This window comes from Pelobates fuscus, chromosome 5 (assembly GCF_036172605.1).
Source record: "Pelobates fuscus isolate aPelFus1 chromosome 5, aPelFus1.pri, whole genome shotgun sequence".
Lineage (NCBI taxonomy): Eukaryota > Metazoa > Chordata > Amphibia > Anura > Pelobatidae > Pelobates > Pelobates fuscus.
Genome location: NC_086321.1, coordinates 284,347,156 through 284,366,144, shown reverse-complemented (window position 1 = coordinate 284,366,144; position 18,989 = coordinate 284,347,156). Strand labels below are relative to the sequence as shown.

The window sequence follows — 18,989 nt, the reverse complement described above, 5'->3', positions numbered from 1 at the left end:
ACTTTGTGCTCCACTGTGGTAAAGCATAAGATAACTCAGTGCAGGCAGCCGTTGTTACACTAGAATATACTGCTAGGTATCTTGCAGAAAAAACGGAGCCAGGTCAGCAACCCCTTATTTTACACTTTACTGCTTGACAGCAACCTTTAATTATTATCAATACGCTGCTATGATCTAGGCAGCTTTTGTGATATTTAACTGGCTAATCGCCGTCTGTCAGAAATCTGTCTTAGCTGAACCATTATCTTGGATCTTTCTGAGGTTAAGCACCATAGAACATTATCAATTATTGTATGTGGAGCTAACCCATGTTGTTAGTTGTACTATCATGTAGGGATTTACTTATCCATAAATCTTTTAACTATTGACAGCACTGGTTTAGCAGTCGTCTTATCCCCCTCCCCCCCACCTCGTGTTACAGCTATTAGTGATATATAATATAGTATCACTTCTATTACTTGGGAATACACTGATGTTATATTGTAGCAAAACAGTATTGCTTCAGCATTAGTGTTATGTATACACTTTTATAGCTTGTATAAGTAGTCAGAGTTTTACCCCCATGTATAGTCTCCACCCACTCTTGTTGTTCATATGATTTTTCTTTAATATATTTTTATTTTAGATTTATTTATTAAAAGTTACTTTTTAAGCCTATAATCTTCTCAGTAAATCATACACAGGTAGAATGGCATTTTTTTCTTTTTTTGTTTATTCTCTATGGGAATAATTATCAAATTCAATATTGATGAGTGGACTTTTGACAATTACAACTCACTGCTTAAAGAATTTAGAAACACTATCTTAAAATGGTCTAAACTTCAAATATCATGGCTTGGAAGAATAAACACTGTAAGAGCATACTTACTTCCAAAATTGGAATATCTTTTTCGCACAATTCCCCTTAGAGTCCCCAAAAAGATCCTTCAATTATTCCATTCTTTATTTGTATCTTACGTTTAGGGCAACAAGAAACCAAGGATTGCCCTTAGAATTATGTCAGCTAGAATAACGGAAGGAGGTTTATCTTTTCCGAACATTTTTTATACTCATGATACTGTAATGTTCTCGCATTTTTTAGAATGGGAAAACAGTCAATCAAGGTTGAAAGCATGGTGTATATATATGAAAGGAAAGTGTTTAGTACTTTTGATCCTTATGACCTCTTTTGGGTAGATAAGAAACCATTAAAAAATATATTTATTGATTACCCACTCATATTTCATATTTTTCAATCTATAAAGCCGATAAAGAAACATTTATTTTCCCAAAATCAAATCTCCTTAAATGCTCCTTTGAAAATCTTGAAATTATTTATTCAACCTAATTGGTTGGCTGGTCGAAGATGGGGAAAAAACATTCAAGATATTTATGGTAATTCCGAGATTAGTAGCTTTTTGTCCCTGCAGGAAAAAATTGGAATATCAAATGCAGAGTATTTTACATACCTAAGAATACATGACTTTCCCCATAAGACACCTATAATTAGAGATTCACCCTTTGACAAAATGCTTTTTGGGGAGAATTATCATAAAACCTCAACCATCAGAAGAGCCTTGGATGTTTTAAACCAGGGTGTAAAACTTAACACTGTTACTAAGTGGGAAGCCGATCTGGGTAAATCTTTTCCCTGCCAAGATTGTGCTATTTATGTAGTATAGAATATGTATTATCTATTTCTGTAGATTTAACTTTGGATAAGCAACTCATCTTGGGAATATATTAATCCATCAGATACTGGTACTTAAGTTTACCATTTTGAGGAATATTAGTGGGGAATTAAATTACAATGTCTTAATACTTTTTGTGGCTTGTTGTAATTTGAATGATGTTGTTGAGTCCAAATGTCTAATTCTTGTAAAAAAAAAACCAAATTAAAATGAAATAAAAAATAAAATAAAAAAATGTGTGTAGAAATCAGTCTGCTCATATAAGATACTTTATTTATGTTCTAAATTACATGTTAGTAGCATAAATTGTTATTACTGAGTCGCCTAAACTATTTCACAACAGCCTCCCCCTTGCCACTTCCCCACTCACACCCCTAATATTAAAGGGACACTATAGTCACCAAAACAACTTTAGCTTAATGAAGCAGTGTTTGTGTTTAGCTCATGCTGTTCAATTCACTGCCATTTAGGAATTAAATCACTTTTGTTTCTGTTTATGCAGCCCTAGCCACACATCCCCTGGCAGTGACTGACACGGCCTGAATGAAAACAAAATGGTTTAATTTTCAATCAGATGTTAACTTACCGTATTTATCGGCGTATAACACGCACTTTTTTCCCCTGAAAATAGGGGGAAAATCGTGGGTGCGTGTTATACGCCGATATACCATATTTACTTACCTGTCCTGAAGCGTGGGCCGGCTTCACAGCGCGCACCGCGGTACAGGAACTTTAATTTCAGGTTCCGGTTTCCGGCGGGACTGAAAGGAAGTGTGCACAATAGTGTGCACACTTCCTTTCAGTCCCGCCGGAAACCGGAACCTTAAATTAAAGTTCCTGTACCGCGGTGCGCGCTGTGAAGCCGGCCCACGCTTCAGGACAGGTAAGTAATTATGGGAGGGGAGGAAAGTACACGAGGGGAGGGGAGGGGAGGAAAGTACACTATGGGAGGGGAGGGGGAGGAAAGTACACTATGGGAGGGGAGGGGGAGGAAAGTACACTATGGGAGGGGAGGGGGAGGAAAGTACACTATGGGAGGGGAGGGGGGGAAGTACACTATGGGAGGGGAGGGGGAGGAAAGTACACTATGGGAGGGGGAGGAAAGTACACTATGGGAGGGGAGGGGGGGAAGTACACTATGGGAGGGGAGGGGAGGGGAGGGGGAGGAAAGTACACTATGGGAGGGGAGGGGGAGGAAAGTACACTATGGGAGGGGGGGAAGTACACTATGGGAGGGGAGGGGGGAAAGTACACTATGGGAGGGGAGGGGGGGAAATACACTATGGGAGGGGAGGGGGGGAAATACTATGGGAGGGGAGGGGGGGAATACTATGGGAGGGGGGAGAATACTATGGGAGGGGAGGGGGGAGAATACTATGGGAGGGGGGAGAATACTATGGGAGGGGAGGGGGGAGAATACTATAGGAGGGAAGGGGGGAGAATACTATGGGGGGGAGGGGGGAGAATACTATGGGAGGGGGGGGAGAATACTATAGGAGGGAAGGGGGGAGATTACTATGGGAGGGGAGGGGGGGAGAATACTATGGGAGGGGAGGGGGGGAGAATACTATGGGAGGGGAGGGGGGAGAATACTATGGGAGGGGAGGGGGGAGAATACTATGGGATGGGAGGGGGGAGAATACTATAGGAGGGAAGGGGGGAGATTACTATAGGAGGGGAGGGGGGAGATTACTATGGGAGGGGGAAGAATACTATGGGAGGGGAGGGGGGAGAATACTATGGAAGGGGGGAGAATACTATGGGAGGGGAGGGGGGAGAATACTATGGGAGGGGAGGGGGGAGAATACTATGGGAGGGGGGAGAATACTATGGAAAGGGGGGGAGAATACTATGGGATGAGGGGGGAACACTATGGGATGAGGGGGGAATACTATGGGATGAGGGGGAATACTATGGGATGAGGGGGAATACTATGGGATGAGGGGGGGGAATACTATGGGAGGGGGGGAAATTTCCTGGAATTTCTTTCTAAAAATGAGGTGCGTGTTATACGCCGGTGCGTGTTATACGCCGATAAATACGGTACTTTAAAAGTTTTTATCTCCTGCTCTGTAAATTGAAATGTAAGTAATTTAACTCCTAAATGGGAGAGAATTGAGCAGTGAAACTGCAGGGGCATGATCTATACATCAAAACTGCTCCATTAAGCTAAAGTTGTTTTGGTGTCTATAGTGTCCCTCTAAAGTCCACTTGGAATGTTGGGAGGTATGATATCAGTCAATCCTGGCCCTCCTGTTCTCCTCAATGGAAGTACCAGAAGTCTTATTCTTACTCAGACACTGAATCCATAAACCTGTCTGCTGTACCGCAAAATGATGTTGCCTCCTGATTCAACCAAAATTCAGGAAATATCTTAATTAGATAAAGTATATATGACAATAATTTACAAGAGCCTCAGCCAGTGGATTAAAAATCAAGTGTCGGCTTGATTTTCTACAAGAACTATAACGATCATTAAATTAATAAGAAAAGGCTTCACTTTTTTGGGATGCCCAGAGCAGACCTGCAGCGGTTATGTGTCAGCACAGGTATCTATGGACAAATAACAGCAGTGTTGCCATTCATAAAAAAGAAAAATGGGGCAGAAATATATTATGTTTAGAAACAATTAATAAACATGATGTATCACTTTCTTCCAACCGAATTTCTGTGCAGAAAATGTCCTTGAATTAGCGGCCCTTCCAAACACCAGCCTAGTGATTACATCCTACCAAGAGTACAGTTTGGCCAAGGTGGGATGAGATTGATGGATGTGAGATTATGTCAGGATTATGTCAGAGTACTAGGACACTCCAGTGCCAAGGGAAGTGAACACTGCTCTAGAAACTTAGCATTCTATTCCAAAACCCTTTAGAGCAAATGATTTTGATGTTGAAACAGAACTCCCTAGAACGTTTCCCTGTTATCTCCATAAATTCACAGTACTGTAACATGATTCTTAGCGAGACGGCAATAATTGATTAGGTACTGTTTGTACGAAGTGGTAAGTACAAAGTTGGCAAAGATTAACAATTTCACTGCCAATCACTTTTTATTTTACAAAATACAGTATTAGAATAACAGTTATTTGAAACTAGCAAAAAATATGTTGTTTAAAACGGCAGTTTTGTACACAAACTGCTGATCTGAGATAGTGAAAAAAGAAAATGATTTAGATTTACACTATTTTATCATTTCTTTTATTCTGTCATCCTTTAGACCAGGGGTGCCCAAAAAGTATATTCCCAGAGTTTGTAGAACTACCAATCCCATTATGCTTTGCATGCCTTTAGAATGCTTTAGAATGACAAAGCATCATGGAAGTTGTAGTTCTACAACATCGAGTGTTCTAACTTTTGGGCACCCCTGCCTTAGACTAAGAAATAATAAGGGAATATATTTTTAGAGGTATATTGTACCCCTTTTTCTTCCAATTTTAAATTGCCTAGTGAATTGTCCATTTTTACAGGTTTAGCAAATAGTTACACTGAACCACTCTTTTGATAAATTAATGTGGTCCAAGAGAATGAGATGTCGTTGCTATGGAGACACAGAAGGATACTGATGTTGCTATGGGCAACTATTTTGCAGCTGCAACTCTTCTGCTTCTATCCAACCTCCCAAAAAGACAAGTGTCCCCAATTACCCTTACATTCTAAAAACATTTTCTTCATTAGGTTTGAGAATATTATGCAAACAATACTGTAGATTGTTTTAGTTAAAAAAAAATTTTTTTCCTGTGGGGCTTAATAATAAAACACAGACAGTGATGTATAATGGCCATTAAGAACATTAGAAGAAACTATTGGAAACACACTGCAGTAATTACATGCAGTTCTGCCAGACACAACCTTACATATATGCTTAACTTTGTTAAATTGGAAACATTGTGCATGTCTTTTGTGCATTCTGAGACATGTATTCATGTCTTAGTATTAATGAAAAATATGAGTTATGCATCTGTGTGAATTAGGTGAGAAGTATGTCAAATATATTGTATAATTGTAAAAACCGAATTCCAGCTGCAAGCAGACAATTAAGCATGTGAGTACACAGAGGTCATATAGTTTCTGGGCCACCTGCATTACTGAAGGAACACATACTGGATTTAGGGGGAGAGGTGGTGGGTATCAATTCTGATTCTATTTAGGAAGGTAGGAGAGTACTCTTATCGTAAGATCATTGAGAAGAAATATAAGGGTACTCGAAAGTAGGGAATGAGTGGAAAAGGGAGAAAATAAATGGATGGGTGGAATGAGACGCAGGCACAGTGTAAGGGTTGAAAAATAAGCCAATTGAATGGGAGAAAAAGTACTGATATGCAGAGTGAACATAGTAAGGTGGGCTGCCCTAAACAGAACTGAATATATGGAAACATGGATGGTGACAGATATATTAGAAGAAGATAAGGAAACTCGCATACAGTGACAGTGGTGGGTAACCTTTGGCATTCCACATGTTCTGGACTATATCTACCCTGATGCTTTGCTAGCATTATGGGAGATGTAGTGCACAACATCTGGAGTGGCAAAAGTTGCCTACCCGTGCTATAGACGATAGGGGAAATGGCATGGACAATGAACTGGTATATTTCCTTTTAGGAAAGCAATAAAGAACCTTTCTTGGAAGGAAGGGGGTAAAAGGGAACTGAGAAGGTGGGATGGGATGAAAAGGAGTCTAGCATGCAAGGAGGGAAGGGTAATGGGACTGGCATATTAGGAGAGCAGTTATAAATGCTGGTTTACAGGGAGAGCAGAATACGGGGACACAATGGTTTGTGAAAACAATGAAGGTGACTGGTGTCGATGAAAGAGAAATGAAGGCTGGTAAGATAACTCAGTGAGCTAATGCTTCAACAAAAGAATCAGTTCCACGGGTTTAAATCCTGCCAGGGTTGATTCAGCCCTTTATCCTTCTCAGATAGATAAACTGAGTACCATTAAATTGGGCAAACCTGATCTTCACAGCACCTTCCACTGTACAACTAGAAATAGTGAAGGATAACGTTCAGAGACATTGAGGCTTTGCCGGTCTCACTCAAGACCGCACCATGTAAGGTGCGTATTCTTTTCTAACTATTTTTATTGGACATTTTTCATAACATTTCTAAACAGAACACAGAATAAAAAGGGAAACAGGGGAAATGTTTCCCCATCCACTTCAGTATAAATACACATGAAGAATAGGACATTGCAGAGCAAAAATAAAAGTATTCACGCAGAATGTTATAAGACTTAAAGGGACAGTATGGCACCCAGACCACTTCAGGTAATTGAAGTTGTCTGGGTGCTGTGACCCTTTTGCACTTAGTGCTGCAATGTAAAACAATGTAAAACATTGTTTACATTGCAGCTCTAAGTCTGCCCTCTGTGATTGTCTAACAGACAGCCACTCGAGGGCTACGAAATCCAAACAGACTTTTGGTCGGTTATCTGGCGCTGGACGTCCTCACGCTCTCATTGAGGACCTCCAGCGTCAGATTTTCCCCATAGGAAGGCATTGAATAATGCTTTCCTATGGGGAGGTCTAATGCGTGAGCGTGGGCGGAGCCTGACCCAGTGCCGAGGGACATCTGCTCTGGATTTAGGTAAGATGCTGAAGGAGTTTTAACCCGCAGGATTGTGGGGGGGTCGGGGGGGGGGGGGGGGTTACGAGGGAGGGCGGCACTCCAAATGCCTATAGTGCCAGGAAAACGGGTTTGTTTTCCTGGCATTATAGGATCCCTTTAAGGTAAACAACTACCCATAAACTGCAAAACATTTCCAAAGACTTATACTAAGACGAGTCACCTGAATAGATAGATATTAAATACATATTAAAGGATGTGGATAAAGAATTTCACATGTAAATGTCCCTGGGATTATGTTTGTCTAACAGGGGTAGGCAACCTTCGGCACTCCAGATGTTGTGGACTACATCCCCCATAATGCTCTTACACCCATAGTGCTGGCAAAGCATCATGAGAGGTGCAGTCCAAAACATCTGCAGTGCCAAATGTTGCCTATGCCTGGCTTTAGAAAATGCAGGGCCTATCCTTCATCGTGCAATTTACTAAGTACTTACAGGGTGCCTGGATATCAAATGACATACTTTAAAGTGATACCTTAAACTGATTGTATTATAAGGATTTCTACAGTTACACTGCTTTACAATACAAACTATTGTTTTGCTTTTATCGCTCAGAACTCCATTTATCCATTCTGTAGATTACAATATATTTGGGTTTTAAGCCTGTTCCCATGAACTAGCATGGCTTGGAGTGTCCGTGAAATCTCCCAGTGCATTGAAGTATTATGCACAATGTTACCTGTGCCATGAGTGCTACCATCAGTCAACCAGAACACTGGAAATGGAGTGAGAGAGAGAGAGAGAGAGAGAGAGAGAGAGAGAGAGAGAGAGAGAGAGAGAGAGAGAGAGAGAGAGAGAACCCTCATCCAGAGTAATTTAGAGAAAGATTAAGACATAATCTGTTTGGAGAAAGTGAGCTCCATATATTTGACACCTGCTAAATAGTACAGATAGAGATATATATATATATATATATATATATATATATATATATATATATATATATATATATATATATATAGTAATTCCTGTGTATTAAAATCTTACGTATTATTATGTCTTTCTATATCTGTGAGGTGCCCATTCTTATACATTCATATATTGCCCATGGGATTGGTAGCACTCACCTGGAAAATCCAAGTTGTGAATGCCTTTCGTAGGTAAGTCCATGTTAGGGTACACAGTAACAGGTACAGTATTTCTGTCCATGTGATACTGGCATGTACACACAGTGTACTCCAGGATAACCCCAAGCCACAGTCCTTGCATTCTCGCAGGGCATTAAGGAATCTTTCTCCACTCAACTGCAAAAGATCCAGGTAACCCAAGGAAGGGGACAGTCCTATAATTTGGACCTTCTGCTCTGCCTCCATCTCTGGCACCGTCCTGTATGAGCAGCTAAAGTGAAGTCTTGCTGGTGCTTTGGTGCCTTGAAAAAGGGAAATATTCACAAGCAGATGGTTATAACAAGTCTATGTTTACATGAAAAAAAGGCCTGGCACTGGCAGGAGGGGTAATGAATGATGCAGATGTATGTCAAACTTACTGCACTGATTATTTAAGGACACTGCATGTCAATAGCTGCCCTTCCTCAGACCTGCTCCTACTGAGTCAATTCATACACTAAATGATGCATAGATAGTATTGCGGTTTGTGCTGCCCCTCCCCGATCCTTCCTCTCCAGTGCTGGTTCTGGGGAGATGATGCAGTATTATTGTGGCTGAGACGGAAGGAGATCCTGATGCTGTCATTGGGGGGTCGGGGGGAGCACTACGGTGGTGTGGGGTCTTCAGTCTCCCTGGGAAGAAGGGGTGGGCAGTGAACCCTCATTGGAAGGAGCTCTGTGCGTGCAGTCAGACAGCTATCCCCAGTGCAGGGAATGTGAGCAGACAGCAAGGCTGGCACAGCATGGGCACACTGTCACATCCCGGGCAGGAGGGGGGGGGGGCGGTGGCAGGTTGTCCCTGGGAGAGGAATAGCCCCAGATGGCAGGCAGGGTGATGGTCCAACCTTCATAGACATTCACAGCACGTTTGAATGGAGGGGGAGGAGAGGGTCACTCAGTGACCAATGGCCGCCAGGCAGGGGGCGCACACAGCGGCTGGGTACACGTGGGATCGCAGGACCCAATATTAGAGCAGACCGGGTGATCAGCTGTGTTAAATAGGAACTGCCGACCTGCTTTGTGTCTAGAGTAATACAATGTTACCATTATGGAAGAGACTGTAACCTGCAGTCAATGCCCTGATTCACTGCGGGATGGAGCTTACTGTATGCATGCAGGGGTGAGACTGCAGGAGGTATGAGAGAAACAGCAGGTGTTATGCAAACTGCAGGGAGTATGTGTGAGACTGCAGGTGGTATGGGTGTGACTGCAGGTGGTATGAGTGAGACTGCAGGGTGTATGGGTGAGACTGCAAGGTGCATGGGTAAGACTGCAAGGTGCATGGGTAAGACTGCAGGTGTATGGGTATGACTGAAGGCATATTGTCAGACTCAGACTGTAAGAGGTATGGATAAGACAGCAGGAGGTATAGGTGCAATGACCGCAGGAGGTATGGGTGAGACTGCATGGTGTATGAGTGAGAATGCAGCTGGTATGGGTGAGACTGCAAGGTGTATGGGTGTGACTGCAGGAGGTATGAGAGAGACTGCAGTGTATGGGTAAAACTGCAGGTGTTATTGGTGAGACTGCACGGTGTATGTGTGAGACTGCTAGCTGTATGGATAAGACTGAGATAAGTATGTGTGAGACTGCAAGGTGTTTGTGTGACACTGCAGAATGTATGGTATGAATGAAACTGCAGGTGGTATGGGTGAGACTGCAAGGTGTATGCAGGTGACCGTAGGAGGTACGAGAGAGACTGCAGTGTATGGGTAAGACTGCAGGTGTTATTGGTGAGGCTGGACGGTGTATGTGTGAGACTGTTAGCTGTATGGATAAGACTGAGATAAGTATGTGTGAGACTGCAAGGTGTTTGTGTAACACTGCAGAATGTATGGGTACGAAATCAGAGAAAAGGCATTGTTTACATTGCCCCTAGGGACACCTCCAAGTGGCCACTCCTCACATGGCCACTGGAGGTGTTTCCTGGCTCAGTGCTGCACAGCAAGCCGCAGTGCCTTTTAGCGTCTCCACGCTCTGCACGGAGATGCTGAATTTTCCTCATAGAGATGCATTGAATTAATGCATTTCTATGAGGAGGTCCTGATTGGCCAAAATGGCATTTGGCACCGCCCCCGTGCTGATTTTAGCCAATCCAATGCTTTGCCTATGGGGCTAAGGGGGGGGGGGGGGGGGGGGAAAGCCACCTAAATGGTAGGTTTAGCACTATAGGGTCAGGAATACATGTTTGTGGCCCTGACCCTATAGTGATCCTTTATTACGTAAAACACAACTTTGCATAAAAATGACATTTAATTCCATATATACATGGAAATTTGGAATTGATATAGACAAACCGGGCAACAATGTCAAATGTCAATTAGCAGTTGCTAGGGCCAGTAATGTATTGTCATGTATAAATAGTGGCATATTTTCTTGGGATGAAAATTCAATTTTTGTCTCTTTTTTAAATCACTAGTAAAACTAGAAAAAAAAATCTTGAAAATGCAGTGTAAATTTTGGCACCTGGAAGGGTATTATGGAACTAGAAAAAGTGCAGAGGAGAGCTACAAAATTAATAAAAGGAATGGAACATTTTAGTTATGAAGAAAGGTTAGCAAATTCACATCTATTTAGTTTAGAATAATGGTGCCTGATGGGATATGATAGCATTATACAAATATTTTTGTAAAATATAAATCACTGTCTGGAAATCTATTCATAGACAGGACTATACATAGGACACAAGGTAACGCAATTAGACTGGAAGAAAGGAGATTCAGGCTAAGACAAAGAAAAGTGTTTTTTTTACAGTATATAGTAGAATAATAAGGATGTGGAATTATCTGCCTGAAGAGGTGGTGTTATCAGAGTCTCTACAGATGTTTAAACTGCAATTGGATAAATACTTGCAAAAACATACAGGAGAGGTAACAGCTCATTGATCCAAGGAGATCAGAATGTCTTCCATTCTGGGGTGAAGAATAATTTTTTTGTAGTTTGTTGCAAAATTGTAAAGTACCTCAAACTGTTTTTTAGCCTTCTTTTGGATCAATAGCAAATACAGATGTAAGAAAAGTTGTACTTGATGTAACTGTGTACATTGTGCTAATAGAATTTCTATAAACAATGCACAATGTACACAGTTACATCATAGCTTTTACAATAAATCTATACAAGCTATGCTGCCTCTCTCACCCTTTAATCAATGCTCTGATTTCTAAACCAAAAAAAAAAAAAAAATGGTGAGCACATCAGACTCTAGAATACTTTTAAGGTGCAAAAAAAGGCAGAAATATTAATAAGTGGAATGCACTACACAAAAAGTAATGCTAATAAAGGAAAACCAGTAGAGAGATAGAAAATGTTAAACCCTGCACTGCTGTTTGATTACTTTTTTTTGGAGGTTAACAATTCAGTGCATTGCTTTTAGAACCCAAATCAGATTACTTTGTGCACTCATTTACATTCATTTTGTCCTGTTGTTTTCTACTTTATTAAACTTTATAAGGACAGTGCACAAACAGGTACATTTGATGTTGGTTAGGATTTGTGTAATCATATAACCCAAACCAACCCTTTTTACATTACTCAACCAACTTTAACCCATTTACCCATTCTTCTCAACTGCATTTGTCATTTTTACATCATTGTACCTGTTTTTGCGAGCATGGATAACAATTTCCATTTAATTACAGCTGTGATTAAATCTATACTTTAATTTTGTGATAAATTCAAGAAGTTCGGCACACAACTTGGATAAAGCAATTTGATCAAAGCAGTAACCAAACTTAAAGGGTTATTCCACTCTAGTGGTTATGATGCTAGGAGTACCCTGGTGCCGTTTCCCAGTAATGCAGGGTGCTGGGGGTGGCAATTAACACACATCCAGCTTCAGCAGAGCTGCAGAAAAAGGAAGCCCATCCTGTTGCTATTGGCATCAGCTGATCACTCTCAGCCAATGACTGCCATTCTGTGCATTGGAATTTGCACAGAATTGTAGATTATGCGAATGTAGTGTACCTATAATCTTCATTTTAATAATGACAGGAGGTGAGTATTTTGCATAACTTTATTTATTAATGCCTCCAGCAGCACAAACCAATCAGAAACAAGTATCATATCCATATAAAGCCCTGACAGGCATAGCAGGCATAAAGCCCTGACATAGGCATCCTCTTTCTTTGATGAGAAAAGAGTCTATGAAAACATGAGGAAACATAACGTAAGTCTTGAATAACGTGATAACCATAACTTCGAACGGAAGAGTCCATCTTGTCCAGTTCCGGAGCTACAAATGAAGATAACACTGAAAAGAACAGAAATAAGTGAAAGTTGGTGGAAATAAAATGTTGTCCACATATTGATTGTAATTTAAATTGTCAATATTAGAGCATTTATAATAAAACGTATTCGAATAATACTAAACTATATAACCAAATCACATAAAAGGTTTAAGAATATATGCAACCTGAGCAAAAACAGAATCCTTATCATTATAGAAGCTTACTAGCAGAATAATACACAGTAACTTGATAAACTGAAACAATGGATTCCAAATATCACAAGAGTATGGGGAAGGAAATCCAGGGAGGGAAAATACTCGCCTCATGACATTATTAACATAATTTTACAATTTTACTACATGACAGGAGGCTTCCTATTTTGCAATTTTAACGCTGTGGCAAAAAAGAAAAAGACACGTGTGAAGTCTGGTGGAAATAAAAGATTCTGAAGGTGTCTTCCCGCGTCCAATCCATCGTACGTAGATTATCTGATTGAGAGGCCCCTGCCGTGAAACCTTGAGAAGTGGCCGCATCCCGTACAGAGTGAGTGCCAAAACACATTTCCACTCCCGCCAGATCTAACAGCCAACGTACCGATCTAGCTAGTGTGGTCGTCGTCACTGGTTTGTAAGGTTTGGTATAGAAAACCAGAAGTTGGCCAGATAGTGAAGACCGAAGGGGTGTAGTAACTTCCACATAACGAAGCAAAGTATTCACTATGCAAAGACGGTGTACCACTGGGAAAAACGGGTATGACACAGATGATGAGTCCGTTTTGGTTCTACGAGATATTGCAAAAGAGACTCCTTTTGGGGATACCGAAAACCCATCCACATCGAACGCATGAACGTCTAAAACTCGACGAAAGGACACCAGACATAGAAGCAACGTGAGTTTGGTCAAGAATTGTCGGAGTGAAAGATCCGAATTATCCAGCCAATCTCGAAGGAAACGAAGAACTAAATCTACGTCCCATAATCGATTATACCTCAGAGCTGGGGATCTGGATAGTTTGATAACCCACAATAAGCGACATATCAGAGGGCCTGACTGAAGTGCCTCAAAACGGAACATGGGCCGCCGAGATCGCCGAACGTATCACTTTAATGGAATGATAAGACAGACCCAATGAAAAAAGGCGTGACAAAAAAATGTCAGGTGCTATAAAGAGATCGTAGTTCCTTTCCATGCACCAGCCATTCCAAGTAATTCATGCTGATATGTAGCTACGTCTAGTACCTCGTGCCCACGAGTCCCATAGTAGGTCTCTAGTCGATTGCGATAGGCCCTCGACGGACCAGGCTCTCCTCAAAGACTCCAGGCCACCAATTCCAAATGTTCTTGTAGGATCAGTGGAGGAGGTTCCCTTTTTGTGTTCATTAGAAGGCGGGGGAATGATGGAAAGAGTAGCGGGTGGTCCTGAGCTAGGGCCAACAGATCCAGGAACCATGCTTGATTCCTCCATAACGGTGTAATGCGCATCATTGAAGTCCTGGTTTTATGAAGACGATGAAGGACTCTCCCCAACATTGAGAATGGTGGGAACGCATATGCTCCTTCCGGTGGCCATGGTTGAAGAAAAGCATCTATCGCCTTGCAACGTGTGTTTGGGAGCCAACTGTAGTACCTCGGCAGTTTGTGTTCGTCCGTGCGTAAAAGATCTATGTGTAGCAGTCCCGTGTTCCCCCTCAGCCTGGCAAATACCAATGTGTGCAGACGCCAGTCGCTGCTGTCTCGCCAGTGCAACGCAGTGAGGTTGTTGATGCCTGGTAGATACTCTGCTTTGATCGTAATGTAAAAATATACAATTTGAGAAAGCCTATATTGGTGAAACGCGTAATGGTTATTTTATATTGTGTATTTTAGATCAATTAACGTTTTTTGGTTACTTTACTATGCCAATTCTCTGTACATTGTATTTTTATGCACTTTTACTATTTTTATTTCCCTGGCTTTTTACTGTTGTTCCTGTACTTAAAGAAATCCGAGGTGGGGATCATACCACCAATGCCTTATTAATAGAGCAGTGTTTCTGCTCTTTATCTGTGAGAATTATTTTATTTACTTTTACTTACTTTTACCCAATTGAGAGCACTATTGTCGCCTCTTTTTACTCCCTCTTGAAGCTTTGGATGACCAGATGGTGTTGATAGACACACTCTCTTCACATATCCCATAAGTGAGGATTATACCGCTGTACGCCTTTCACACCAGAGCTGGCCATAGCTCTTTTAAATGTGAGTTTTCTACCTCCTATTACTATTTTACTCTTTGGATTTTAGACCTATTGCACTATTGGCTGCCCTTGTCTCTTATTCTTCCAAATAAACGAATACCCTGACACATTAGGACGCACCCACCCCCACTGAAGAGTCTAGCACTTTTGTTCTAGTGAGACTGTTTTGGACTATCTAACATTACCTTATTTTTCTGTTGGCGCAGCACTACCCCATTTTGTGCATTGTTTTATCTATTCGTTGAAGGATTTGAGGGGTCTCCTTCATTTGGGTTGCTTCCCATTTACATATTGTCTGTTAATTAGCCGCTGATTTCCTGTTGTATTTTGTATATCCAGTAGTTTATCCTGGGCAGCCTTAAGCCCTTTCTCTATTCCCGTCCATGGGTCTCGGCCCGAGCGGGACAAAAAAATCACCACTGTGGTGTCAAACTCTGGAGTGTGAGTGATCTTGTCCGGTAGTATCGGTCTTGGGCATTCCGCCTGAAGACAAGCCCGTACTTCCTTCTCCACAGGTTTTCTCAAATAAAAGTGAATGAATTGTGCCAGGTGGTCTTGCAGCCCCCATTCAGACAATCTCGGGTGTCTGATCATGTGGGGATCAAACATGGGTGTACCCTGAGTGTCGAGGAACGCACGTCCTCTAGCTTGTCAGATGATCTGCAAGAACCCCTCTTGCCAAATTGACCTTCTCAGACAGTTTCTTGGACGTAACTTGGGTCCTCCTGTGGCAAATCCTGCCATTCTTCCTCCTCTGATGGTGATTCCTCCGCTCTCCATGCATCAACAATCTCCAGAGAGGAGGGAGGGATGGAGTCCACGGTGGTGCCCTTCCAGTGTCTTTTTTTTTTTAAATTCTTTATTTTTGTTGGGCGCAGATTACATTACAGGCATGCCTTGCCACATCAGCATAACATGAAAATGCACAATTTTTATAGTTAGTTAGAACATAACATGTAAGATCATAACGTGAGAGAAGCAGTCGAGTAGATAGGTAGATCACTGTGTGTCCTGTTAGGTAGTGAGGACAGGCTGCTATAGGATAGCTAGAGGGTGCGTCAAGATTGAATTTCTAGTGGCGTCATTAGTCTAAGGCACTATAAGTAATAATCTCTGCAGAAAAGGTGAGGGTCTGCCTAAATGTCATGCGTTAATAGCCACTGGGTGGCCTGCATTAATATGAGCGTCAACATGTAAGGTTTGTAAGTAAGGTGATCCAGTGTCTTTTAGATGCAATGGCTTCTACTTTGGGGTTTTTGGGGCCCATAGCCTCCGCGGCAGTTGATGTGTCAATGCCCGCCATGCCGGGGGAGTTTTGCACCAGCATCTTGGCAATAGCTTTCTCTACTGAAACTGCCACTGCTGCATTTATCATTGACTGGAAGTCTTGAGGAGTGGTTGTGGTGAGTCGCACATATTGGGCAGTGTAATCTTCCAGTCTGTGGAAGACAGAATAGGTTCAGGTACAGTAGTACACGTGGTGTTACACAGTGGGCCTCCACGTACAACCGGGGATCACCCAGTGTTGTCAGTTAATCATAGCCACTTGATGTAATATTGGTAGGTGGCCTGGGGAGGGGGTCACTCTCTATATGACCGGGATGAGCGGTCAAGTTGTAATCCGGTTGTAGCCCGTTTAAAGGGAGACGGTAAGGGTCTCGATATTGCCCAAGGGGGTCACCCTTGTTATGGCCCAAGATCGTGGGGACAGTACCACTGTGGGTTCTCCCTCCTGTATTGAGTGAGGAGGTGTTTACGGATCACCCCAGTTGTAACATGGAGGTGCCATATTGCTTATTATTGGTACGATCTTTGATCTGTATGTGGAAATGATGGGGCGTACCCCATGTAGTGGTGCCCCTCTTGGTTAGTGTGCCTGGGGGGTAACCCCATATGTAAGGGGAGTTCATTCCTGTTAGAATTTGTTTGCCACTGAAGGGCCGGTGTAAAACTTGCTTGGGGATCACCCAGCTGTAAGGGGGTCACCCCTGTCAGTGGTGTGATTAATAACACCAATGTATGCCCTTGCTTGAATGGGGGTCACCCCAGTGGTGAGGGGGGTAACCCCTAGGATGGTAACTCCTCTCGGAGTATATAATTAAAATAAGTATATATTTCTCAAGGAGGTGAGGTCCACTCTATATGTTTTGCAAATACAAAATCAGGTCCTGAGCCAATTATAAGCAGGCAGCACAACAGTACACAGACATGCAAGATGAAGGCAGTGTTTAGTAGACATTTGATCAGGTAATAGAAAAAACAGTAGGTCAGATTGTGGGAATCACGACCTGGCTATTTAAAATGGCTGACGTGACTCTTGCGGTACTGCGAGATTCAAAATGGCCAACGTTCATGCGCAATTTAGGCGGTACAGAAAAAAGGTGCCCCACCCTCCCCCCCACCCGCAGTACCCGCTATCCCCAGAACCTGCTATCACAGCGGTACGATCGCGGCAAAAATGCCACAACGCGCAAGGAAAACAAGTATAGGACAGCAGGAGGTAAAAACTGAATAAATCAAAAAATAATAAAATAAATGATGAATGAGGGCAAGACAGCTTGAAGAGGAAGTTTGGGAAAGAGTATAAGAACAAATATTAGGAAAATCAAACTAATACAATACAGAATAATGTAATTGAGCTGAGAACAAATTACTCTGACCTGTGCCTGATGGGAGCAGCAAAGAAAGAGGAAGAGCTATGCCTGGCAGGGCTTGTTTCTGATTGGTTTAAAGTTTCATGATTGACTTGTGCTGCTAGAGGCATAAGTAAATAAAGTTATGCTAAATAGGAAGCATCCTGTCATGCAGTAAAATTGACATTCACTGCTAGACATGTGCAATTCGTTTAGTTCCGCATGCAAATTCGGACGGATTTCAGAAATTCAGACATTCGGATGCTTCCGAATTTCAGAATGCCGAACCGCCGAATTTCCAAATGCCGAACTGAATTGCTGAATCTTGGAAGTGCCGAAGTACTCTGAAAAGCGGCAAAACAGGAGAGTGTTGGGGTTAGGGGTTGGGGTAGGGTTAAGGGTTGGGTTAGTGGTTGGGGTAGAGGTAGGGTTAGGTTTAGGGGTAGGGTTAGTTGTTGGGGTTGGGTTAGTGGTTGGAGTAGGGTTAGGGTTAAGGTAGGGTTAGTGGTTGGGGTAGGGTTAGGGTTAAGAGTTGGGGTAGGGCTAGTGGTTGTGGTAGTGTTAGTGGGTGGAGTAGGGTTAACCCTAACCCTATTCCTCCTAACCTTACCCCTAACCTAACCCTACCTCTAACGCTACCCCTAACCCTTCCCTACCCCTAAACCAACCCTAACCCTTCCCCTAACCTAACCCTACTCCTAACCCTACTGTAACCCTAACCCTACACTTACCCGAAGTCCTTAAGTTTCGAAGTGCCGAAGTCACGAATTTCGGAATCCCGAACTGAATATTTTTCCCATGCACATCCCTATTAACTTCTAGTTATGGGCTGACTGATGACATTCAATGATGCTGCTGAAGGTCCACAGAAGGGTAATTATGTGCAGAGTTTCATAGTGATAAGGCACCAGCACACCAGATAGTAGGGAGCCCCAGCCAGGCGATAAATTCTGAGGAGGTTGACATCTGTGTGTGGCCTGTAATTTTCAGGAGCTGTAGTGTTAGGAGTCCATTCAGCATGCCCAACCCCCAAAGGTGGTCACTTTCTATGGAAATCCCCAGGGTAACTATAACTTTGGTTAATTGAATTCCCAAACTGAATCTGCATTCAGATGTCTTTATATATATATGTATTTCTGGATTATCTTGCCTTCATATGGAAAACGTGTTGAAGTTTAAGGTTGTTTGATTGATCAAACCGGTCAAAATCACTCATTCAGAAGCTACCGGTGCAAGTATACTCCTACCAATAAGAACCAATAAGAACCACTACAATGTGCTGTAGTTTATGATGGATGGGGGAACCCTTTAAAGCACCCTATTGTGGTTATGGTGCAAAAAGTGACCTGCCATCGAATTTTAAGGAGTCGAGTTATTTTATAACAGTTACCTCGAGTACCCCAGCCAGAGAGCCAGAAGCTATGTTTCTCAGATACACCTGCTAGTGCATGGCTTATGTCATTGCTTTACTACCCACCTACCTGCTACGAC

General features: G+C 42.3%; 1 protein-coding gene across 2 annotated transcripts in view; it reads right to left on the bottom strand.

Moving 5' to 3' along the window:
• CERS1 (ceramide synthase 1) overlaps positions 1-9,252 on the bottom strand; it is a 49,164-nt gene extending 39,912 nt beyond the window's left edge. Inside the window, exons 1-2 of one of the 2 annotated variants that reach the window (XM_063455389.1) lie at positions 8,785-9,252; positions 8,366-8,667 (exon numbers count right to left, since the gene is read on the bottom strand). In XM_063455389.1, the coding sequence (XP_063311459.1) occupies positions 8,366-8,611 (246 nt within the window). In that variant the 5' untranslated portion in view covers positions 8,612-8,667; positions 8,785-9,252. Of the gene's footprint in view, positions 1-8,365 lie in introns of both variants that reach the window. The other variant, XM_063455387.1, reaches the window with a different exon arrangement.
• Between the last annotated feature and the right edge of the window lie 9,737 nt (positions 9,253-18,989).